The sequence below is a fragment of the Calcarisporiella thermophila genome, assembly GCF_041956535.1.
Source record: "Calcarisporiella thermophila strain CBS 279.70 unplaced genomic scaffold VTP21scaffold_24, whole genome shotgun sequence".
In the NCBI taxonomy this organism is placed as follows: domain Eukaryota; kingdom Fungi; phylum Calcarisporiellomycota; class Calcarisporiellomycetes; order Calcarisporiellales; family Calcarisporiellaceae; genus Calcarisporiella; species Calcarisporiella thermophila.
Window position 1 is genome coordinate 142,538 of NW_027192214.1, and position 23,328 is coordinate 165,865.

At 43.3% G+C, this 23,328-nt stretch overlaps 13 protein-coding genes across 13 annotated transcripts; 5 read left to right on the forward strand and 8 right to left on the reverse strand.

Annotated features, from left to right (window-relative positions):
- Nucleotides 1-102: 102 nt before the first annotated feature.
- VTP21DRAFT_5847 (uncharacterized protein) lies at nt 103-661 on the reverse strand (the record flags this gene model as incomplete). The annotated part of the gene is made up of 5 exons (XM_069396412.1): nt 103-147; nt 215-298; nt 368-463; nt 526-588; nt 659-661. 5 exons carry the CDS (start codon nt 659-661, stop codon nt 103-105), a joined length of 291 nt encoding a protein of 96 aa, XP_069247502.1.
- A 602-nt stretch (nt 662-1,263) lies between these two features.
- On the reverse strand, nt 1,264-2,341 carry VTP21DRAFT_5848 (40S ribosomal protein uS5; the record flags this gene model as incomplete). The annotated part of the gene is made up of 4 exons (XM_069396413.1): nt 1,264-1,554; nt 1,623-1,989; nt 2,053-2,140; nt 2,305-2,341. 4 exons carry the CDS (start codon nt 2,339-2,341, stop codon nt 1,264-1,266), a joined length of 783 nt encoding a protein of 260 aa, XP_069247503.1.
- A 627-nt stretch (nt 2,342-2,968) lies between these two features.
- On the forward strand, nt 2,969-3,870 carry VTP21DRAFT_5849 (uncharacterized protein; the record flags this gene model as incomplete). Its single annotated transcript, XM_069396414.1, has 5 exons — nt 2,969-3,160; nt 3,224-3,268; nt 3,329-3,424; nt 3,484-3,654; nt 3,715-3,870. 5 exons carry the CDS (start codon nt 2,969-2,971, stop codon nt 3,868-3,870), a joined length of 660 nt encoding a protein of 219 aa, XP_069247504.1.
- Nucleotides 3,871-4,463: 593 nt separating this feature from the next.
- On the forward strand, nt 4,464-6,140 carry VTP21DRAFT_5850 (uncharacterized protein; the record flags this gene model as incomplete). Its single annotated transcript, XM_069396416.1, has 9 exons — nt 4,464-4,584; nt 4,643-4,838; nt 4,901-4,984; nt 5,039-5,284; nt 5,345-5,432; nt 5,491-5,585; nt 5,649-5,884; nt 5,955-6,008; nt 6,076-6,140. 9 exons carry the CDS (start codon nt 4,464-4,466, stop codon nt 6,138-6,140), a joined length of 1,185 nt encoding a protein of 394 aa, XP_069247505.1.
- Nucleotides 6,141-6,729: 589 nt separating this feature from the next.
- Nucleotides 6,730-8,633, reverse strand: VTP21DRAFT_5851 (uncharacterized protein; the record flags this gene model as incomplete). The annotated part of the gene is made up of 2 exons (XM_069396417.1): nt 6,730-8,387; nt 8,444-8,633. The coding sequence occupies 2 exons, from the start codon at nt 8,631-8,633 to the stop codon at nt 6,730-6,732; spliced, it is 1,848 nt and encodes a 615-aa protein (XP_069247506.1).
- A 489-nt stretch (nt 8,634-9,122) lies between these two features.
- On the forward strand, nt 9,123-10,719 carry VTP21DRAFT_5852 (uncharacterized protein; the record flags this gene model as incomplete). Its single annotated transcript, XM_069396418.1, has 3 exons — nt 9,123-9,291; nt 9,363-9,544; nt 9,604-10,719. The coding sequence occupies 3 exons, from the start codon at nt 9,123-9,125 to the stop codon at nt 10,717-10,719; spliced, it is 1,467 nt and encodes a 488-aa protein (XP_069247507.1).
- A 280-nt stretch (nt 10,720-10,999) lies between these two features.
- On the reverse strand, nt 11,000-11,851 carry VTP21DRAFT_5853 (uncharacterized protein; the record flags this gene model as incomplete). Its single annotated transcript, XM_069396419.1, has 5 exons — nt 11,000-11,228; nt 11,312-11,533; nt 11,595-11,660; nt 11,722-11,789; nt 11,849-11,851. The coding sequence occupies 5 exons, from the start codon at nt 11,849-11,851 to the stop codon at nt 11,000-11,002; spliced, it is 588 nt and encodes a 195-aa protein (XP_069247508.1).
- A 682-nt stretch (nt 11,852-12,533) lies between these two features.
- On the reverse strand, nt 12,534-13,605 carry VTP21DRAFT_5854 (uncharacterized protein; the record flags this gene model as incomplete). The annotated part of the gene is made up of 3 exons (XM_069396420.1): nt 12,534-13,120; nt 13,202-13,363; nt 13,464-13,605. The coding sequence occupies 3 exons, from the start codon at nt 13,603-13,605 to the stop codon at nt 12,534-12,536; spliced, it is 891 nt and encodes a 296-aa protein (XP_069247509.1).
- Nucleotides 13,606-13,812: 207 nt separating this feature from the next.
- Nucleotides 13,813-16,720, forward strand: VTP21DRAFT_5855 (uncharacterized protein; the record flags this gene model as incomplete). The annotated part of the gene is made up of 9 exons (XM_069396421.1): nt 13,813-13,926; nt 14,000-14,060; nt 14,125-14,255; nt 14,317-14,913; nt 15,004-15,441; nt 15,510-15,641; nt 15,718-16,026; nt 16,091-16,192; nt 16,259-16,720. The coding sequence occupies 9 exons, from the start codon at nt 13,813-13,815 to the stop codon at nt 16,718-16,720; spliced, it is 2,346 nt and encodes a 781-aa protein (XP_069247510.1).
- A 291-nt stretch (nt 16,721-17,011) lies between these two features.
- On the reverse strand, nt 17,012-18,775 carry VTP21DRAFT_5856 (uncharacterized protein; the record flags this gene model as incomplete). Its single annotated transcript, XM_069396422.1, has 3 exons — nt 17,012-17,696; nt 17,764-18,125; nt 18,200-18,775. 3 exons carry the CDS (start codon nt 18,773-18,775, stop codon nt 17,012-17,014), a joined length of 1,623 nt encoding a protein of 540 aa, XP_069247511.1.
- A 498-nt stretch (nt 18,776-19,273) lies between these two features.
- VTP21DRAFT_5857 (uncharacterized protein) lies at nt 19,274-20,181 on the reverse strand (the record flags this gene model as incomplete). The annotated part of the gene is made up of 4 exons (XM_069396423.1): nt 19,274-19,543; nt 19,617-19,695; nt 19,752-19,811; nt 19,892-20,181. The coding sequence occupies 4 exons, from the start codon at nt 20,179-20,181 to the stop codon at nt 19,274-19,276; spliced, it is 699 nt and encodes a 232-aa protein (XP_069247512.1).
- Nucleotides 20,182-20,452: 271 nt separating this feature from the next.
- VTP21DRAFT_5858 (uncharacterized protein) lies at nt 20,453-22,284 on the reverse strand (the record flags this gene model as incomplete). Its single annotated transcript, XM_069396424.1, has 3 exons — nt 20,453-21,526; nt 21,603-21,976; nt 22,185-22,284. 3 exons carry the CDS (start codon nt 22,282-22,284, stop codon nt 20,453-20,455), a joined length of 1,548 nt encoding a protein of 515 aa, XP_069247513.1.
- A 194-nt stretch (nt 22,285-22,478) lies between these two features.
- VTP21DRAFT_5859 (uncharacterized protein) lies at nt 22,479-22,921 on the forward strand (the record flags this gene model as incomplete). The annotated part of the gene is made up of 3 exons (XM_069396425.1): nt 22,479-22,564; nt 22,713-22,818; nt 22,898-22,921. 3 exons carry the CDS (start codon nt 22,479-22,481, stop codon nt 22,919-22,921), a joined length of 216 nt encoding a protein of 71 aa, XP_069247514.1.
- Nucleotides 22,922-23,328: the final 407 nt, after the last annotated feature.

Genomic DNA, 23,328 nt, shown 5'->3' on the forward strand with positions numbered 1-23,328 from the left:
TTCATTTATTAAAGAGAGAAGGAGATATATATTTCTGGTTTCTTCATGTCTATATATACAAAGTCTATTTTTATTTGTATTCCCCTGCCGCCTTCCTTTTGCCTACTCCTGTTGTTGTCGTTGACTTTCCTGCACTTTTTTTAAGAACTATCATGATAAAATCACATGTGTCAAGACATCTTTTCCCATAGGAGTCTGCCAAGATGATCATTACCTTCTGGTGTCTTTCCCCAAACCGTGTCCCTGCACGCTTAGATAACAGGATAAATTTTTCGGTGCACTTGACTACACATTGCTCCTGTAGATGGATGCAAAGGATTCAGTCCAACTGGGTTAGCTTCATCGAATCCCCGATGTCCTATTTTACCTCGCGATTGAGCAATGTCCGTGTTGTGAAATCATTCACGCAGTTATTGAAGCATTGTTCTGCAATTTCGAGATATATACGCATATTCTCCATCACCTTTCCAAAGAGAAATTCTTTCAATATCACAGAGGTACGTTGGGGGACGGGGATGGGCCTACCTGCTTTTCCTCCATCTTTCTCTGGAGCTCAAGCTGCTCTTGGTAACTTAAATGTGAAAGATCCTATCGAGTAGAGAGGCTGGTTAATGTCTATGTCAAAAAATGATGAGTGTGCACAATCGCCGATCCCAACCATTATTTTTGATCAATTATATAATTAACAATAGGGGCAATTCGAATACACCTCCACGCAGCCGTGAAAAATGGAAAATGATAGTCATAAAAAAATAAATAACAGTCATATGGCTTATGCGATGCGTTCTCGAAGGTATAAATTGGCTCCTCGCTCTCGTTTCTCTTTTTTTCTGTCTTGAACGAGCTTTTCCTCATTAGAAGAAAATTTCTCTTCATGTGTTTCTTCTTCAACTGAATTAGCTCAAGAACAAATTCATGGCGGATTATTAGGCAAGCTAATCTAGACTTTATTGTTGTGGTTTTCTTGTCACCTGCCCTCCATATATTTCATTGCACAAATGAAAAGTTTTGTTTACACTTGAAAAGATGTATCCTTCCATTTTCCCTGCGAGAATGACACGTAAAAAAAAAAGATACAAAGTGATTTGTTGTGGATATTCCCTTTTCAAATAGAATGCTCGCGAGGGTCCATCCTATTTGAAAAGGAGCTAGTTTCGCTTCAAGCCTAGGAGACGAAGATGATAAAACATGATAGAGAGAGGATATTTTATATTTTTTTATTTAAAAAAGTATGCGCATAGAAATAAGGTATCCATTCTCCCCTCATTTGCGTTGCTTTTGAGCCAAAAAGTCAGAGAATTTCTGGAAAGGCGCCGTCTGGAACTCCGTCTCTCGCCAGAGATCAGGAGTCAAGAAAGAATAGGTATTGCCAATGGCCGCAAAGGTTGCCTTGACAAAGTTGCCCATAGTACGGGTAGAGCCACGGGAGGTTGTGTAGCAGTCAGTGACACCAGCAAGCTGCAAAAGCTTCTTAGGAGTGGGGGCGGCAACAATGCCAGTGCCGCGAGGAGCAGGCACAAGACGACAGATGACTGAACCGCATTTGCCAGTAACCTAAGAGGAAAATGACGATGCGAGATTGATTAAAAAGAAGCGCCAAAAAAGAGGAATATGATTTGTACCTTGGCTGGGACAGTGTGGGGCTCACCAAGTTTCGAACCCCAGTATCCTCGGCGCACTGGAATCACGCTCAATTTGGCCAAGATAATGGCACCGCGAATGGCAGTGGCCACTTCCTTGGAGCACTTGACACCAAGACCGACGTGTCCGTCGAAATCGCCAATGACCACGAATGCCTTGAAACGGGTGCGCTGGCCGGCACGCGTCTGCTTCTGAACGGGCATGATCTTCATCACTTCATCCTTCAATTTGGGAAGGAAAAAGTCCACGATTTGGTATTCTTTGATCGGCAGCGAAAACAGATAGATCTCCTCCATCGACTTGATTTTGCCATCCTTGACAAGGCGTCCGAGCTTGGTGACGGGGACCCTGATGGATTTGAGGTGACTTAATAAAGGGGAGAAGCATCTAGATCGGTCAAAATTAAATTACCATTCACCCTTTTCGTCGTCTCTACGACCACGTCCGCGACCTCCACGGCCACGTCCCCGACCACGTCCGCGTCCGAATCCGCCACGTCCTTGAGTGAAAAATGATCATAATTAATGATCGATGGATCGAGATTGCAAAGGAAAAAGGTGAAAATGCGCTAAAAACAGGGTGCCAAACAAGCCCAAACATATACAATCCTCATTCTACCATTTGCTCGAGCAATTAAAAAGCATTTCTGAAATGGTCACTTACCACCGCGACTATCGGCCGGTCCAGAAGAGTCAGCCATTTGCTAGGGATCCAAAGAAAAACATTAATCTCTGCGGTGCACCGCTGGCTCATCTTCACTCCATTGCACCTCGGGCAGAAGCGGATGGATGGATGAGTGATATAAAAGTCTACTCACATAATCCCTTTCCTTCTTGTTGGAATCCGCGTATACCGGAAAGGAGGAACTTCTATAGTCGCCTATGCAACGATGCTTTTCAGAACAAATCTAACCTAACCTAAATAGGAGGGTGTGGCTTGTAACCGCCGGTTATTGCTCAGAGGGTCAAAGGGACTGAGCACGGAGGACAACGTGTGGTGTGAATAGAGGATGCGTTGAAATGCACTAGGAGGATGGGCAAAATATACGCGCAGTAGGTGGGGAGGGACACACAGCCATGGTGCATGAGCATATATTTGCATTTGTCTTTTCTGAGTTTAATTAGTGGCCAATGGGACCGAGGGCGAAATTATTTCTTAACGCGTTTTACGCGTTTCATTTCACCCAGCACTCTCTCTTTTCGCACTCACTGAGTTTTTCTGAAGCTTTCTAATCATTCTGAACGCTCTCAACTAACCTCCTGCTAACCTTCTACTAAACAATTTTGCATTTCCAAACTATTGCTAACCATTTGTTTTCTCTTCCAAGATGGGTCAATCTTTTGCTAAAATTTCCTCCAACAAAACACAGGTGGATCCAAATTGGCAACTAAATGATTCTAACCATAATTACCATTACAGAGATAGGTCTACCGCAGGTAGTGGGCACAAGAAACGGAATAAATCTAAAAACAAGAACAGGATATCGAAGGATATGATCGGATTACCCCAAAACTTCCAGGTGATATTGCAAGTGCCATTACTCCATTAACGGCAGTTTATTCACCATTTTCTTAATCTCTAGCACAACGGACATATTGGCATCGACGACATGACGAGCGTCAAAGATGTAAATGCTACTTCAATCTGGAAGCCTTTTCTGCAAACGACTAATTCGATATTATTATAGTTTAACAAACTCTTTATCCAGCTAGATGAGGTCGCACTCGCACTCCAGGTAGACCCTACTGCCGAACCACAAACTTGTGGAAAATCAACGCAGCCCGTAAGCATTCAAATAGGAGCAGCATGGCTGATTCCTATTTAATCCTCTCCAAATTTTAGGGCCCTCGTCCTGCAACTCGAGCTCCAAAAGAGGCCTTGCCAAGGAAGCCTCCTATTCATACGCTCCCCTCCCAACCATTGCCCGCCTACCACCCAGCTGCGCCTAAATGCAAGCCAACATCGATACAAACTTCTTTCCGCCCGGCCCAGTCGCCTATAATTCAGAAAAAAGTATTCCTACGTTTAAAAGATTTTCTGGGACCGCATTTGCCTAACATTGGTTTATCTTAGCGCTGGGCATTTGCACAGAATTATCTTCGACGTTCGGTAGACTATGCCCCGATGTCTCCTCTGTCGTCCCATTTTCAAGCCTTTGCTTATCAAAACATGCCGTATGGTCAACAACCATCTCTCGTTCGAAACCCTCGTACTGAATTAGTATATTGACTTTATGCTTTTAATTTTTTGTGTACAATTGCGCTCTGTTTTTCAAACTTGCTATTTAGATATGTTTGTGAATTTCGTTATTTCAATGGTTTAATGTGCTTGTCTTTAAATTTTATTATAATAAAAAGTACCGCTGCTTTTTGTCATCCCTCCCTGTCCATTGCCTGGGTAAGCCAGGTCTGAATTAGATCGCTGAGCCATCCCAACTCTGCCTAGTATAGAGAGGGATGCCAACCAAACTCTGTTAAAAAAAGGGGGAGCACACGTGAGGAATTAGGGTGTGGCACGCTGTAGAGTTGCATGCTTCCAAATAACGTCCAACCCAAGTATGGAAAGGGCGTTTGAAAAGCATTAGGTTGGGTATGAATTTGCAAGTTAATACTTTGTTTGCGCAATAAAGCTTTGGCTACTAATCTAATACAAAGCTCGTAACTCTGGCCTCGCTTCTATGCCTATCACGCTACCAAAAGTTGCAAACTTTCAGCAGCATTTTTAGGTTAGGTTATCACTTCCAATTCATTTCATTACCCCACATTTTTCATTTTGCGAGGCTAAAAGAAATCTCTTCATTATCTCAATGATAACAGAACGCGATGTCTACAAAAATTGCCCGCCCAAGACAATCCAATTCGATGCTCACGACTGAAGATGAGCGTGTGGTGACTGTACCAAGCCAAATGCCCGTCGATCGCCCCAAGCAGAAGCAGCCCAATAGTGCGTATTGTACACTAATTGCTCTTTCTAGCTCAACTAATTCTCAACACTCACCTAGGAACCACCAAGACAAGTCACAAACTTGCTCTATTTCCTGATGAAGAGGCAGTACCTCAACAAGAAGATGGGTTTTTCATGGACGATGTCTACAATCAAATTATGCAAATACCTTCTCACAGCCGATTTGAGACTGAGCGACTGAGCAAATTAGATAGGGCCAAATTGCCCCGTGTAACTGCATATTGCACAGCATCGTGAGTGCACTTACTGAAACCAGTGATTCTCTGGATTATTTCTCATGTTTTGTAAAATGCAGGCAGTACAGGATGAAGGATTTAATGAAGGCCTTGCATGCAAGGCACAATATCAATGGAACAGCGCCAAAACGTCTTGACGAAGCGTACTTGTTTTTTTTTTGAAGCCTCGCTGATTTAGAGCTAACTCTTTTTGCTAGTATATATACGCCGTACAATTTTCCATCCTCCAGCGCACCCCTCGTGGACTATTCAGAGGAAAATGCTGCTAATACACCAGAAATTTTCTTTTTCGACTATGGTGTCGTCGTGTTTTGGGGCATGACGGAAAGCCAAGAGTGCGCTATTTTAGAAGAACTGACTGGATTTGAGGAGGAGAAACTTGCAAAAGAAGACATAGAAACAGAGGAGTTTCGGTATTATTACAACGCGTTCGACCAACCAAAGTAAGCATGTATTTGAACAGGTGGAGTCTGTGGCGTATATTCACTGTTAGTTTTTGTAAGGATCTACAACGACGTTATAACCCTGCGAAATCCCAATAACTATATGGTGAAGCTCACCATCTCCCATGCCATTGCGCAGTCTACCAAGGTAATTGGTGTGGTAGTAATTGAATTCAACCCTGTTGCGACTAAAGTTTGTCCTCTAGATGACACTATTTGAAGGGCTAATTGAGGACACGATTGAATCCACTAAGCACATTCCTCAGGCTATGGCAGAGAGTGGCAAGGTGCATATGAGCAGGTTCGTGTATTAGCCCGATTTTTCATATTCTTATTAGAGGATTTTGAACCTTATTCTGTTCAGAACTGCAATAACGAAGAAAATCGGACAACTGTTTATTATGCGAATCAACATTAATCTTGTCAGTAATATACTGGACACACCCGAAATATTCTGGAGTGAACCTGCTTTGGAACCTCTCTATATTGCCATTCGACGCTACTTGGAAATTGGGCAGCGAGTGGAACTCCTCAATCAGCGTGTAGGCGTTATTTCAGACTTGTTGGATATGCTTAGAGAGCATTTGACCAGTTCTCATGGTAGGCGCCTGTGAATTTTTCTATATGCATTTCGTATTCACTTGTCTCGTGAATTGTATGTCATCTCCAGGTGAGCAGCTGGAGTGGATCGTTATTGTATTGATTATTTTTGAGATCGTGATAGGTAACCTTATTCTCAATCCCACACTGACTTGAATGCCGATGCTATATTTTTTTTTTTTTCAACTCAGGTGTTATAACAATAGCCATGGATGCGGCAAACTATACCAAACGCATAAATCAGGGTCGCTTGTAAATTTTTATTCTTAGTAGCTATTCACACGCAATATACATTTTATTGGCTTGGCCTATACTTGATTGTAATCTTCTTTATTTCGTAGAGTTTTTATTTTCCCTGCATGTCTCAACGCGAAAAAACATGCTCTTAAGAATATTGATTATCCTTCATGGAACTTGATTTTTTTTGAAAATTATCTACCCTCCAAGTGGGTTTTGTAGTTCTTTTTGAAATTTTTCGCTATTCCCTTGCTGGAATGAAAGAGGTGAACGCTCGAAAACATATACCGCCAGGTGCTATAATGGGCTTGTTGTGATACATAGAACTTGAGGCGTATTTTATTTAAAAAACTTGGGTTTAACAATTCGAGGATGAAGTTTCCGCGAACAACTATAGTCCAGTAGATAACGCTATTAGATATAGATATATAAAAAAGTATGCATAAATAATGAATGTGAATTAAAGGAATATGAATGGGTGCTGAGGAAGGGGTAGGGGGTAACGAGGGTATAAATAAATTTCTCGGGGAATAAATCAACTAAAGTCCAATAGTACGGGCACCATACGCATAGGTGAATAGGGATAGGTGATGGTGGAATGATATTGTTCAGTACAAGCTCTTTCTCCTCTGATGCCGCTTCTCCTCTGAAAGACCCTGTTCAGCGTCTCGCTCTTTCCATTTTTTCGAGCTCTTTTTCCCGCCCACTTGATGAGAAGCAGAACGCCGTCTGTTATCAATCTCTCTTTCATAGCCTTCCTCTGAACCACTGTACTCCCAATCATAGTAATCTGGTGGGTACCGATACGCCCTCGGAGGCCAATGCCTCGGCGGGTAATAATATCTTAGATACTCGGCATCATCTATTGAGGTGTACGTAGTGTCCATTGGATCGTAGAAATCGTCCGCGCGTGGGTCAAAATAATGGCGGTGCAAAGACTGCGAGCGTCTTCTAGACGGAGGATGGGCTGGTCGATATCCATGAGAAGAGATGTAAGTGGGGAAGCTTCGGCCGTCGAGGTCCTCGTACTCATCGCCATAATAATCATACTCAGGACCCCACGATCTCCTGCTTCTTTCTCTCTCTCTCACTCTCTCTCGGCCTCTCTCTTTATCTCGCAACAGCCCTCGATCAATGAGTGCCTGTTCCAATTGCTGTTGCCCCCTGGCGAGCTGCTCCAAAATCTTCTGCTCGCGCTTTCGGTGCTCTACTTCGCGCCTGTAAAACTCGTCTCGTTTCAGCCGTAGATCATTCAGCTGTTTCCTAAGATTCTCCAACTCCATATTTGGATTAGTTTTCGCGCTTGCTAACATTCCCGATGGCGCAGGGGTAGACCGCTTCTTGATAGGTGGAGAGGGCGGACTTTCATTCTGTAGCGTGTTCTGCGTCTCTTTCGCGCTGGGTGGAGACACCCTGACCTTGCCGGAACTTGCGACGCTCCCGCCCGCGACAGTATAATCGCCGTCTCCTGGCCGAGCCTTTCCGGATATATTACCAATGCTATCTAATTTGGGACTCTTTGTCGCTGTATGGGCGTTACTCTTCTGTGGACCTTGTCTTGGTGAACCTAACGCTACCGGGCCGGGAGGGAAGCCTGGGGGGATACCTGGGATGAAGCCGGGATGCATTCCTGGCGGGGGAAATCCAGGCATTCCGAAATAGGCCGCATGTTTTCCATGCGGCGGCATGGGTGGGAGCATGTTCAAAGGATGCCCCGGCTCACCAGCAAGCGGTGGCAAGTGCATCATTGGAGGTGGAATATGCGAATTCTTGGCTGCAAACATCGGTGATCCCCCCATAGGAAATCCCATCATGTCCGATTGCTCTAGTCCGTCAAAGCTGAACTGGCCAGCACTGCTGGGAGCTTGAGTGGGGAGAAATCCAAACGGCTGGGAAGAGGTCGAGGGCTGGCTTTCTTGACTTGATGCAGTCGCTATAGAATTGGCGCTGTGGTCCTGGAAAGTGGGCTGATCAGATGCACCTGCTTCAGCCGGAGGAATGCTTTCAGTTCCGCCTCCACCTTGCTGACTGCCAAGAGTAGGATGCGACAAGAGGTTAGAACCATTATCCGATATATTTCCAGCGCCGCCAAAGCTGGCTGAGGGATCAAAATTCTCTTGTGAAGAAAAGGCTTCAGCACTAGGCTCGGAAGTGGTCGCGGGCTGTGAGCTTGTGTTTGTCGGAGTCTCAGAGTAAGACGATAAATTCTTGCTTTGGGGAGAGTGATGCCTTGCAGAAGGGCTGTTTTGCACAGGCTGTTCTGGAACTGAAAGATCGCAATTAGAACATTTAGTAATTTTGCGAAAACATTCCAAGCCTTACTTGGGGGAGATGCTTCGACCCTAGTTGATGAACTATCAAGCGACCCAGCTGGGAAAGAATCGTCTGGCTGGCTGACGCCACGAGATTCGGCTTTGTTCTTTTGGTCAACCTTTTCGGCAGCCGATCGTTCCTGAGCTAGCATCCTCTTCTCTCGCTCGCGGCGTGATCTTTCAACAATGAGTTTGAGCATCTCTAACCATATCAGCAACAAAAGCGTTAATCTGTAATCATGGGAAAATGCATTTTGTGAAGTTAATTTACCCAAAACCGTGAATTAAGAGATAAAGAAAGCAGTAAAACGCACAGAGTATAGATTTTGACAAGGGTATAAATATGTTTAAAGAAACAAGGGAAAAAGCCTAATAAATTAAGGATTAGATGGAGAGTCCATCACTTTTGTTGGGTAGGTGGATAGTGAGTGGCAAATACAATAGGAGAAAAAACCCAAGAGAACAAAGTTCGTTCCTTTAGTGATAAACCAGGTGTGGCTAGAAGAGATGGACAAAAACAAACTCTTGAACTCCGTTGCTGCAATTGGGTGGCGCAGTGGCATCTTGTTTGCGAATTTTGGCTATCGAAACTCTTAAGCTCTCTCGGCCAGTCGCCTCACGCACGAGACCTTGGCAAGCGAGAGCCGTGCCTGCTATTTGCGATAATTTCCTGATTTATATTTTACAAGATGCTAAAGCTGGCACGCTTAAGGATAATGCAACCTCTCCGTTGCCATTACCAGCAGGAGGTTGTATTTGTCACGACGGCACATCGTCGCCTATTGACTAGACCGCTACGGAAATTTCATCAATCGAGAGTGTGCTGCGTAGAGAACCAGAAACGTGAGCGATTAGCAGGTAAAGGGTTAACGTTATTGCAAGTAAATTCAAAGTTTATACATTGATGTGGACGATTTCCCCTCCTTAAGATCAAGTTAGGAGAGCATGGAATTCGACAGAAACGAAATGGTATCCTATACCCATCGGGCTTGGATTGGCGGTCATCGGTTTTCAACACTATTTGCATGTTCAGAAAAGAGAGAGGGAGCAAAGGGAAGGAAAGGAAGGGGATGAAGGTGGAGACAGAGCTGTCATAGTAGGGCCTTGGCAGGTAATCTCGTCGTCATGTTTAGTATGTAATGCGTAGTGCCAACTCGCTTTTGCTCTTAGGTCCACGTTGCCAGTGCTCTGCCTCTTCGTTCCATTTCTAGGCTTTGGGGTAAACTGAACGAGCTGACTCTCCCTGTTCCCCTACGTGCTCCGCTCTATCGCCTCTATAGCTGGGTTTTTGGGTGTAACCTTGATGAGATTGAGGAGGAGGATCTTTCCAAATACCCAAATCTTTCCGCTTTCTTCTATCGAAAACTTAAGCCTGGGGCACGACTGATTGATGAAAAGGCGCCGTTGGTTTCTCCAGCTGACGGAAGGGTTCTTCATTTTGGTATTGTGGAAGAGCAAAAAATCGAGCAAGTAAAAGGGTTCACATATTCCTTAGACGCCTTTCTGGGGAAGCAGAGAAGGGGGGAGGTGAATCTGATCGAGATGTCGCATGCAGCCAATGTAGCTAAGGAGCAAGAGTTTGCAGTTGTTAACGGCATATCATATACGCTTGACACGATGCTTGGAAGTGAGACCGAGAGTGAAATGGAGAAAAAAGAAAAGTCGGACCTGATGCCAGATGCGACTGCACCCGAGCACAAAGCGAGTCTAATAGAAGAGTTTCAGACTGCTGCCGAGGTATCACTCTCACCTCCAACAGCAACTACTCACCACAGCACGCGGGCGGGTAACGCAGTGTATTTCTGTGTCATCTACCTTGCTCCTGGTGATTACCACCGCTTCCATTCCCCTACAAATTGGGTGTGTGAATCGCGGCGCCACTTTGCCGGAGAGCTATTTTCTGTTTCCCCATACATGGTCTCCATCCTTAAGGACTTGTTTGTGCTAAACGAGCGCGTTGTACTTCTCGGTAGATGGCGGTACGGGTTTTTCTCGATGATCCCTGTAGGCGCCACAAATGTGGGATCTATCAAAATCAATTTCGACCAGAAGCTAAAAACAAACCAAAAGGAGTATTTACAAGGGGGAACTTTCGAAGAGGCATCGTACAGAGGTGCGAGCAGATTGCTCGGTGGAAAGCCCTTACATATGGGAGACGAGGTAGGTGGGTTCTGCCTAGGATCCACCGTAGTACTTGTATTCGAGGCGCCGATAGGCTTCAAATTCACCGTGGAGGCTGGGCAAAAAGTTCGAATGGGACAGGCGCTTGGATCGATAGAGAATTAGGTCAAGCAATCCAAATCAAACTTCATAGAGTTATTTCCCCGTTTGTTTATTTCTGAAATCGCCTGAAAGTGTATTCCCTATCTGTTCATATCCAATGCCAATCTTCATAAAATTTACAGCATAATAAAATAGATGCAAAAAAGCGAGTTGCAACACATTGCGAGGCAATGCTGCTCTATTTCTGCATACTCGAACTTTAAACATCATGTCCCAGCTTCATACATTTCACAATCAGGGGAGAGAATTTATTATATTATTATACAATGTCGACAACAAAATTTTAAAGAGTTGCACCATATGCCTCGGGTAACCGCTCGATTGCATACTTGTGGTTGGCGATATACATAATGGGGATACCGGGGATCTTGCGTACACGCCGCTTCAAGTCGCGATCGCATGTTGCCACGATGTAACACTTATGTTGCATACAACGTTCTACAATACAATCGTCAGCATAGGTTCCTTTGTGTGTGCAAGGGAGACGCTCAAAACGGGGATCGCGAGCCACCCTATTTGAAATTTTTAACTATCAATCAACACCATATCCAACTATTGCTAAGTAGTATTTATGATAGACGAAAAAGTCACTCACCGGAGGGCTATACGGAATTTAGGCCCTAGTTTTTCCAATTCCGCCATTACACAGTCAGTGATGCAGGGAATAGACTTCGCAAGCAAACAATCCATCATTGCCTTCACCATCTCAAGTTTATTTTGGAGTGAAAAGTTGATGAAATTGGTATCTACTAAGACATGGTAAGGAGGACCGAGTGCTGTATTGTACTTGAAGAAGAGAGAGGAGGCAACCTGCGGACTAATAGCGATTCGGGGTCAGAGGGTTTAAACTTAGCGTGATCAAGTAGATCCAAACTTACATATTACGAACAAGTGATTTTTCTTTTTCTTCTTCTTTCTTCTTTTGCTTCTCCTTGTTGTCTTTCCTATAAAATGTAATTAAAGAGTAAGAGCCTGTCTAGCGAAGTTCGAACTGATGACAATTACAGCCGAGTGTCATTGGGATTGATTAACCGCTTCACATCAGCAAATTTTCTTGTCTTCTTTGCTTTTCCCTACAGTGAATGAACCGTTAATCTCATTTAGAATACAATATTAAACGGCAGCTGGTTACCATTTTATTTTTAATAGCGATCTGTTAGAAACGAACAATGTAGAAATTAATTATAAACAATGATGGAAAGCAGTCACAAAATATCAATTTTCCAATTTAATCCAAATATTCAAAATTAAATAAATGTCAACGTTACCGAGAAAGTCGCCCTTCGCAACAAAGGAAAAAAACAAAAAAAAAACAAATTGGAGGTGAGATATAGTAGAATATCAAATATAACATTCAGATTTTAGTGCCTCTCTGTACTGGAAAAAATAATAGTTTGATGAATTATCGCTACCCTTATTTGGATTTGAAAACTAAGATAAATGATGAATCGACCGATTGTATATGTGGGCGAACACAAACGGGATCTTGAACAAGAGATAGTAAAAATTCTGTGAGATCCTTATTCATCCCCAACCTTTATTCCTACAATAATAGTCCTCCAATAATGCTCTTGTTTTTTCACCACATCAGCCTATAAATCCCTAAAGTTCAAATGACGAAAAATAAGATCAAACCCACGTGTTCATTAATATATATCTGATTATAAAATATTTCATACGATAGTGAGAGTGCCCTTGAGCATTGAATAATCTTGTTAAATAATTTTCAAAATAGCATCATAAACTCTATTTCCATGTCGATATTAGATCATTCATATAAATAAAATTTATTTGTTTCATCTATGTCCATCTACAATTTATTTTCTCTCTTCTGCTTTGCCTGAATCGTTCACGTTTAACAACAGGGTCTCAGAGTCTAGTAGAACCTTGTTCGGAGAGCGTGCTAGCGTAGCTGCAATTTCCCGTGCCGTTTCAATTCTTCGTAGTTCTAAGAAACCAGGCTTGTTCTTGATAGCCTCACCAATCAACTCAGCACTCTTAGCTTCACCCTGGGCCTTGATGATGGTTGACTGCTTCTCTTGTCTTGCCCGGTCCACCACAAAGGCAGCACGCTGAGCCTCCTGCTGAGCAATCTGCTTAGCCTCTACAGCGTGAGCGAACTCAGGGGAAAATGTAACATGGGTGATCGATACATCATCCAAAACAATGTTAAAACGGAGTGCACGGCGAGTCAGGTTTTCACGCACAAGCCGAGAAACGCGCTCACGCTGCGTGATCAACTGTGAAGCATTGAATTGTGCCACCACAGATTTAAGCACCTCATTCACGATAGAGGGCAAAACTCGCTCATCATAATCATGGCCAAGATTACGATAGATTGTGGGGAGAGCATCCACGCTGGGGCGAGAAAGAACACGGCAGGAAATATTTACCATTTGCAAATCTAATGACATTTATGTAAAATCGTCAGATTTACTACTTCAACAATTTTAGAGTACACTAGCGAAAATGATAAGAAAGTTACCTTTAGTGCCAGTTAACGAAGCAATGGTGGTTGGCTTGGCTCGAACATCGTATATGATGGGGGTTTCAAACCATGGAATAGCGAGATGAGTACCTTCACTGAAGATTGTGGGCTGCACACCAAATATACGTGAATACTTGATACCACGATGACCACCATCGACTAGATGGAAAACAAGATAATTCAGTTAATACTGCAAATAAAAATCACTTCAATTGTCCCTTATGTCAGGGATTGTTGAAGTAGACTAAAGGTGACTCACCATTGAACAAACTAGCATTAATGCCGTATCCTACAGCGCCAAGCCCGAGCAGTACACCCGATCCAGTCAGTAGACCCTTACCAGAGCCCTTTGGGAACATACTACCCAGCTTATTAAATGCCTGCCTTCCCTGTTGGGCCATGTTCTGATCTCCAATATACGTCTAATGTTAATATTCCAAGTTGGAGTCTTGACGAGAAACCGAGATCAATTGTTGCTTTTCACTGCTTTGTCATTCCCCTGCCATCTATTATGAGGGACTGCTTTGTGACTGTCTATTAATGTTTACATCCGCGCATTCCCAATTTTACTTGAATTGTCTTGGTAGAGAATTCAACCTGAAGCCATAATGACCATTAAACCGCCCCATAAAAAAAAGAATAGATCTACGGAGGCTCGTAAGAGCAAGCGAGAGGCAGAACTGCAAGAGCTGAGAGATCTAGAGGAGAAATGCAAGGATCCGGTAGGTGGTTTCCTTGTGAAAGATTTTTTACTTCGGCAACAACCGTTAATCCGACTATTTCTTGCCACTCTAGTCTACACTTGTTGATCTTAAACAATTCTCTGAACTTCCTATATCACCTAAAACTCTTAATGGTTGGTGAATCGTACATTTTATCTTCAATACCAGAAACTCACTTTTCATCCTCCTTCCTCATAGGTCTCTCAAAATCTAATTTTGTCGAAATGACCGACATTCAGCGCAAAGCCATTCCCCTTGCCCTGGCTAATCGTGACGTGTTGGGAGCAGCTAAAACCGGAAGTGGTAAAACCATTGCTTTTCTGGTCCCAGTATGTATAGTATATTTTGCATGTAAGAATAAGAATCACTAATTTTGACAATATCGAATAGATGTTAGAGATTCTATACCGAGCAAATTGGACACAAATGGACGGACTAGGTGCGTTAATTATATCGCCAACGCGTGAATTGGCAGTTCAGATATTTGAAGTTTTACGTAAGATTGGCCGCTTTCATGCATTTTCAGCAGGGCTTATCATTGGGGGTAAAGACGTGAAATCTGAGCAAGAGCGTGTCAATAGAATGAATATCCTTGTCTGCACGCCTGGACGTTTACTCCAGCATATGGATCAAACTGCAGGTTTCGATTGCACCAACCTTCAGCTCCTTATACTCGACGAGGCCGACCGCATCCTTGATATGGGATTCGAAAAATCAGTCAACGCAATCATTGAAAATTTACCACCCAGAAGGCAGACTTTGTTATTCTCAGCGACCCAGACAAAGAGCGTCCGTGATCTGGCAAGATTGAGTCTAAAAGACCCAGAATATGTAGCTGTGCACGAGAAACATGAGTACTCAACCCCACAGACTTTGAAACAGCATTACTTGGTCAGTGAGCTTCCGGACAAGCTAGACATATTATACTCTTTTATGAAGTCACATTTGAAAGTAAAAGCACTGGTGTTTTTGTCAAGCTGCAAGCAGGTAAATGCTACGCTTAATTGCATATATTTATACACTTTTTTATTTTCGACAATGATTTACCAATAACCAAAATGTGCTTTTTTTGTTAAGGTTCGTTTCATTTTCGAGACCTTTTGTAAGTTACAGCCTGGAGTTCCCCTGTTGCATCTCCACGGTAAGCAAAAGCAGACTCGACGTGTTGAAATTTTCGAGCGCTTTAGCAAAATGCAGCACGCATATCTGTTTGCTACCGACATCGCTGCACGTGGACTAGATTTCCCTGCTGTTGACTGGGTTCTTCAAGTTGATGCGCCAGAGGATGCAGAGACATATATCCATCGAGTGGGTAGAACTGCAAGATATGAAGCAAGTGGGCAAGCACTGCTATTCTTGCTACCAAGCGAGGAGGAGGGAATGGTGAGTGCGCTGGAGAAGAAGAAGGTGCCCATAGCTAAGATCAAGGTGCGACCGAATAAAAAGATGAGTATCAGGAACCAAATGCAAAAGTTCTGTTTCCAGGACCCAGAGATTAAATATCTCGGACAAAAGGTAATTTTACCATTTCAAAACATTCTACTGTCTGTCATCGAGTACAACCTCTTGTTATTCTTCAATAGGCTTTCGTCTCGTATATGCGATCGGTCCACCTGCAGAGAGATAAATCCATCTTCAACGTCGAAGCTCTCCCCGCAGAAGAGTATGCCTTTTCCCTTGGGCTCCCGGGTGCACCTAAGATTAAGTTCATTAAGGTACATCACTTTCTAATTCGCTTAACAATATGAAATACTTGAAAGACATCTAATGAGCCAACCCTTTTTACCATAGAAATCCCAAGCGAAGAATGCAGTTCGAGCTCAACCCAAGCCCATCCCAGGAGCTGAATCTGAATCCGAGTCTCAGTCCGAATCGGAGGCTGAGTCAGCGGAGGAAGCCGAACCTGAAGTCAAAAAACAAGTTAAAACCAAAGTTGATCGCATGTTTGGTCGTAAGAATCAAGGCGTGCTTTCTGAACACTACGAGAAACTTGTGGACCGTGGGGAGGATGCGAAAGCACAAGGCGGAGAGGAGGATGATGATGATTTCATGACACTGAAGCGAGTTGACCATGAGCTAGAGAGCGATGGTGAGAAAGAGGTAACGGCATCTTGTAATTTGCGTTGGCACATATCTCAATACTGACCTCGATATCCAACTGTAGGAGAATATACCCATGTCGAAGCGACAGCTCAAAATGACCAAAAAGGAAAAAGTCAAGAAAATGTCAAAGGGAGAAAAGCTTCTGTTTGACGAAGAAGGAAGAGTAAGTGCTATCAGTTGGAAGATCTACACTCCCAAGCTTAACTCACCCAAACGTCCCATTATTTAGCCACATGCTGTGTACGAGTTTGAAGACGAAAAATCGTTCCTCAAATCTGGACAAGCCTCTGATCAAAAGCGAGCCTTCCTTGCCAAGACTCTGGAGGCGATGCAGCAAGCAGATGTCGAAGACAAGCTTACGGCGAAAGAGAAGCGTAAACAGAAGCGGCTTGCGAAGAAACTCCGTGAAAGAGAAATGCGAGGAGAAGATGCCGGAGCTATGGTTACTCTGGCGTCTCCGGAATCTGATTTTGAAGATGCAGAGGAGCATGGCGACGATTATTCCGAAGATGAGGGAACACAGGAAAAGAGCAATGGTAAACGATGGTTCCAGCAAGATTCGGATGAGAGTAGTGGAGAAGAGGAGGTAGAAGCGAAAGGCCGGAAGAAGAGAAAGGTGATCGAAGTGGAGCAACCTGAGACCCTCGAGGATCAGGAAGCATTAGCTTTGCGTTTGTTGGGTGGAAATTGATACTGGATGTAATATTCAATTTTTTTTTTTTGTAAACTTCATTTCGCTTTTATTATTCATTTTAATAGACTCATGATCCGATTAATCTCAATAGCAAAACATCTCTTAGCAGTAGATGAAGATCTACTAAGCAAATCCTATATAAAAGCTGAATTGGCCAGATATTTTCAGAAAAAAAATTGAGCTCTCACAATATCGACCATCTGACACGCACACACACACACAAAAACAAAAACAGGTATTTTCATAATATTATAGGCAAAAATAAGTTGTGGAACGCCAAAAAAAAACTCATGCTCTTTCCATTAGTTTCTCCAGCACAAAAGATGCACTTAAACGTTCATCCTGTATTATAGTTGCAGCTCTCTTGAATTCGGCTTGCACACGAGCCCATGCCTGAGGAGTAACAGCAGCCGTCACATTTCTTCCGGTTACGAAAGGATCTTGAACACATAGAGTCGCATTGCCAGCTTGCTCGCTCACCCATGAAACTCTACTGAACCGCCGATAAACGAATTGTCCACTACTTACGCTCACTAAGAAGGATTCGGGATCAAAGTGCTCGCCGAAGTAATAAAAAAAGTCCTGCAGAAGCGAAGCGACGCTAGCCTTATTCTTAGGACCATTGTATTCCTGAATATGCCAGGAGCGAGTGAACGTTACATCGTAGTAACCCTCCTCACCCTCAGTTCGATGGTATTCTCTGATGCGTTCCTTCCAGAGGCTGGTCTGTTTTTGCAGGTTTGGTAGCACCGGTGGACGGGTGGTTTGCAAAAAGTTGATCATCATTAAGGTGTAAGCATAGGAATTGGGGGTTCGGTTATGGGTTGGATTATTGATTCCACGGCATCTAGCCCACCATTTGACAATGCGAATCAAGGTACGCACTCGAGGATCGCAATCACAATAGTACTGGATAAGTTCTGTGTTGATTGGACTGAGACGGTGGTTAATAGTAATATCCCCATGAAGTTCCCTGCAGAGAAAATAAAAGGTGTATTAGAGAAGACTACAGATTTCAGAAGGTGAAATCAAATAGTTACAATTCGGGGTCGTAAAATTTACAAACAGGAACACGCGCTCTTCCAATTGGAATCACGTTCTGCATGCCCATTGACCGCAATAAGGAGGCAATAACTTTCATTTTGTAGTAACTTCCTCCCGAATACGAAAATTGATCATCGTCCGTCGGGTATAAGCGACCACGTTTGTCATAACGCTCATCTTGAGGCACCATTACAACAAAATCGGTGTCTGATCCATCCAGTACTAGACCATTTAGTGCAGAACCATACATTAATACGGTGAGGCCGGCACCAGGCCACCGTTTCTCAAAGGCATCATCGAGTTTATCCCATAGCTCATGGCGACGTGGGTGCTCTTCTATATCCTTGACCTCTAGTTTCTAGGAGGCAACGCTTTTTTATAAGAGTCTGTAATACAAGACTTAACCTTTAAAAATTTTCCTGGTAATGTTACCGCTGAATAGTCTAGAATTGCGCGTGAGAGCTGATCGTCATCTCCTCTCGGAGGAGTCCGCGGAGAATATCTTGGGAGGAAGGCTCTTATCTGAAAAACCACTTGTTCGGGATTGAAGTCATCTACTTCTACATGAAATTGATCACTAAAATGCTGCGTCTCCAATAAAGCTGTTAATCCTCCTGCATTTGCTATCACATCCCCTGCCCATGGCACTTCCGCTCGCAAAATCTTGCCTAGTTCAGAGAGAGTTCCTATCATAAGTCTCTGCATCACCTGCATCAAATCCTCTTGCAATTCAAATAGATTTCGCAGGCGCACTGCCCACCTATTGGGACAATGGCGGTTAGAGGGATCGAGTAGTACAAAATGACGCGGGAAGCGCTGAAGATATGATTTTAATCCGCCATAAGAATTGAGTACATAGCGTAAACCCACGTCGTTGAATTCAGAATGGAGAGTCTGCCCGAGTCGATCAAGTGTTATGAAAGGACGAGGGTGGATGGCAAGTTCATGCAGTATGTAATTGAGAAGTAATTTATCCAGTTGATCACGTTCCCAATGCATTCCTGGCATTCCTTAAATTCTCTCTACCACAACGAAGTTATTTAGGATTAAAGAATGGTTTTAGACAAGTTCCTGAGTTATGCTTAAAAGATCCCATCAAAAATTAAGTGTGGCTTGCCATCTATAGATTAAAAACCCCTTCAATCTTAATGTCAATATGGAGATAATCAAGGCCTACACAGATGTGCTCTAATATGCATAGTTTTTTGTAGTTGCAAAATTCAAATCAGAGTTATCAGAGTATGATGAATCATCAGCCATAGAATAAAATAGAGAAGCAATATATGATTTTCCCTGGTTTAGTTCAAAGCTTTGTTTATTTGAAAAATGTATGCGTGATTAAATAAAGATAACTTGAATAGGCTATACTAACTACAGACTCAAGAGATGTTGAAGCATGACAAAGAAAATGCTGGATCATAAAATGAAGTAGAGGGAGAGTGTCTAAGAAATACAAATAAACGAAAGAAAAAAATTTACAATACAATAATGCATTTATTTTATTTTTCACCGTTTGAAAAACTCAAGTATCACATCCTGAGTCATCTCTCCTCTCGCCCTCCTCTCCCGCTCTATTCGTTCCCTTTCAAGCTCACGCTCGTTGGTCGTAATCAATTGCTTTTCAATCAGGACCGCCTTATTTGCTCTAAGTTTAGGCAGTAATCTAGCCAACAGCCGTCTAGTTCGTTCAAGCTCCTGGATAACAGGCGAGTTTGTGGCAATGATATTGCACCGAATGGCCTCAGGTTTAAGTGCAGAGAGGGATGTATAGATTTCCTTATAAAATGAAAAGTCTTGTTATTACGGGGCAAAAGAGGCCTAATTGTTAAAAAGAAAATTATGCAATTACCTTGTATCGATCATGTTTAGCCTTGACCGAAAGATAGGTGTACTGCAAACTCTGCACACGAGCTCGTAACGCATCATACCTATCGAAGAGCATCGTTCAATAGAATTTATCACAAACCACTAAAGTGATACCTACCGTTCAATATCTTCTTCGTCATCATCGCCTGTCCATCTCCTTGGAAACGATTCCATCCAACTGTAATAATAATAATAAATAAATATAGGTGTCAACACGTTAACATTTTACTTGAGTTGCAATCGTCACATTGCACATACATCCTGCTTCCAATATCCGCCTTCCCAATATTCTCTATCCCATCACGATGTCTGCGTTTCTCTTCCACGCGTACTTGATGTAACTGCTGTAATAGCTGATGTACTGCCTGATGACTGAACGTTTGACGATAGGCTTTGCGATTTGCAACATTAATTTTGTGAATGACGGCGCTCACGACTGGCTCAGGAAGCTCATCGGGTATCGGTGGATTAAATGGCTTTTGAAAAATCTGCAATTGAGATTCGATGAATGCCCTTTTGCGAAGATAGTAGGACGAATTGGAGGACATGCTGTTGCCTCTCTCTGATTCTATAAACGCGTTCCAAAACAAAGGCCTTGTATAGACGTTCGCGATTATGTAAACGTGGCTTAGAGGAGAGACGTATGAATTTCAATTTCGAGGCACTTATTGGGAAAAACAATATTATTGTAATTTTTTTTATGAGGGAAAAAAATATAGAAAATAGAAATAAAAAAATAGAAAAACAACACCCATAAAAATTCCTCTAAGAAAGATCCTCACATTGATGAAAGGAAGTGTTAAATTTTATTGAGTCTACTTATTCGGCAGTTTCCTTGGCAATCTGTTCGGCCTTCTTCATCACATCATCGACGGAGCCGCACATGTAGAATGCAGCCTCAGGGAGGTGGTCGTATTTGCCGTCCAAGATCTCCTTGAAGGAGCGGATGGTGTCCTGGAGGGAGACGTACCGACCCTCATAACCAGTGAACACCTGGGCGACGGTGAAGGGCTGTGAGAGGAAACGCTGGATACGGCGAGCACGCTGCACAACGATCTTGTCCTCCTCAGACAATTCGTCCATACCCAAAATGGCAATGATATCCTGCAATGACTTGTAGTTCTGCAGGATCTGCTGCACTCCGGTGGCGATGGAGTAGTGCTCCTCACCGACGATACGGGGATCCAGCATACGGGACTTGGAGTCGAGAGGGTCGACGGCGGGGTAGATACCCAACTCGGAAATGGAACGCGAAAGCACAGTGGTGGCGTCCAAATGGGCGAAGGTGGTGGCCGGGGCAGGATCTGTCAAATCGTCAGCGGGCACGTATACGGCCTGCACGGAGGTAATGGAACCCTTCTTGGTGGTGGTGATACGCTCCTGCATAGCACCCATCTCAGTGGCAAGGGTGGGCTGGTAACCGACAGCAGAGGGGATACGACCAAGCAAGGCAGACACCTCGGAACCGGCCTGAGTGAAACGGAAAATGTTGTCGACGAAGAGAAGCACATCCTGGCCTTCCTCATCACGGAAGTACTCAGCAATGGTGAGACCAGTGAGAGCGACACGGGCACGAGCACCCGGGGGCTCGTTCATCTGACCGAACACAAGGGCGGCCTTGGAGTCGCCATCGAGCTTGATGACACCGGTTTCAATCATTTCGTGGTACAAATCGTTACCCTCACGAGTGCGCTCGCCGACACCGGCGAACACGGAGTAACCACCGTGAGCCTTGGCGATGTTGTTGATAAGCTCCTGAATGAACACAGTCTTGCCGACACCAGCACCTCCGAAAAGACCGATCTTACCACCACGAGCATAGGGGGCGAGCAAGTCGACGACCTTAATACCGGTTTCAAGGACCTCAGGAGTGGTCGATTGGTCAACGAATTCCTGTTGGATTCGAAAAATGGTTTAACATGAGCGGGAGCAAGGAGGAGGAGTGGGGAGCAGAAAGAGGGATGCTTACCGGAGGCTCAGTGTGGATGGGGAGGTACTTAGTAGCCTTGATAGGACCACGCTCATCGATGGGCTCACCAATAACGTTAAGGATACGGCCAAGAGTGCCAGGGCCGACGGGGACCTTGATGGGCGAACCAGTGTCAAGGACCTTCTGGCCACGGACCAAACCCTCAGTTCCGTCCATAGCAATAGTACGGACAGTGTTCTCACCCAAGTGCTGAGAGACCTCGAGCACAAGGCGACCACCCTGCAAATCTTGCACCTCAAGCGCGTTCAGAATAGGGGGAAGCTCGGACTGATCGAACTGGACGTCGACAACGGCACCGATAACGGAACGAATCTTACCCATGGTGTTCTTAGCATCACTGGCATAGTTGCGGACTAGATATTAAGAGAGAGGTTAGATGAAAGAACATGGAAAATTAGGTAATGAGAAAAATCATGTCTGACTAAGACAAGAGGGATGATGTCGGAAGAATTATGCTCTTCAAACATCTCATCCTTTGTTTATATCATTGTATGCTCTTTGTTCAGAGAAAAAAGAGCGAAAAACAATCCATCATCGAAACACAAACAAACGAAATTTTACCTTGCCATCCTGAGGAAACACCCAAAGGCCTGTAGATATTGTGGACTGAAGCCTTTGCAACGCTCCGAGAAATCTGTGCTAACGAACGCGAAATGAACATTTTACTGTTCTTCTTTTTTCTTTGAAAAGAAAGCTAGAAAAAGAATGAAGAAGAGGAATGAAAAAAAATAAAAATAAATAAAGGGGAGGGCAGGAAAGCGAAAAAATAAGCAGGGGGTCGACTAAGCCACCAATGTCAACTGAATTGTAGGAATACCACGGATTTATTCTCGGATAGGAGGAAATAATCGCACGATGTCGCTTATCACGGCTCTTCCGCAAGCACTTAAAGAGTTGCGAATTCATTTTTGCAAACATTCTCCAGCAAGCAATGGATTAAGGTGATGCATTTTTAGTTTCATTAGTCTTGATAGCCCTAATATTTACTCGAATTCAATGTCGAGAAAAATTTTATCACCGAATTTGGTGACCGATATTGCTTGACTAATACTAGTATTCTACTTGCCGTTTTTACTTTCTCTACTTTAGAAATTTTATCACCCATAATTATCCTTCCATTAAGAAAGCAAATCCTCATCCCCCATACTTATTCGTGAAGCACTTGGAGCTCAAGCAAGAATATTTGCGCGATTCGGTAAGTAATTTCTTTATTTTTATTACATATTATATTAGAATTCTGCTGCAATATTAACATTCTATATTGTCCGTTGTAGAACATGGTAGGGAAAAGAAGATAATGGTTGAGAATCTGGATCCAAAAACTGTAGAACAAAAATTTGTAGAACTAATTAAATGACCTGTACATTTTCTGTTGTCTTTCCATACCTTTTGTTTACTCTGTAAAAAATCGACCAAATATACCTTTTTATTTGCTCAAAATAGTTGAAATAGTAAGCCCAATCATGTAACTTTTTGAAAAGTTGTATATACTCGTTACTTGGTTGACATCCGCAAACATGTAAAAATACAAACCATACCTCTCCTCTATATATTGCATATATCTTGTATTAGAGAGCTTCTAAATGCCTCATAATTAGCTTTTTTTTTCTTTTGCCTCTAATAATAATTCAATCCTGTGTCGATATGTATGTTTAAATAAAACAAACGGTAATAATTTTTTACTTCATAGTATAGAAAGTTTCTC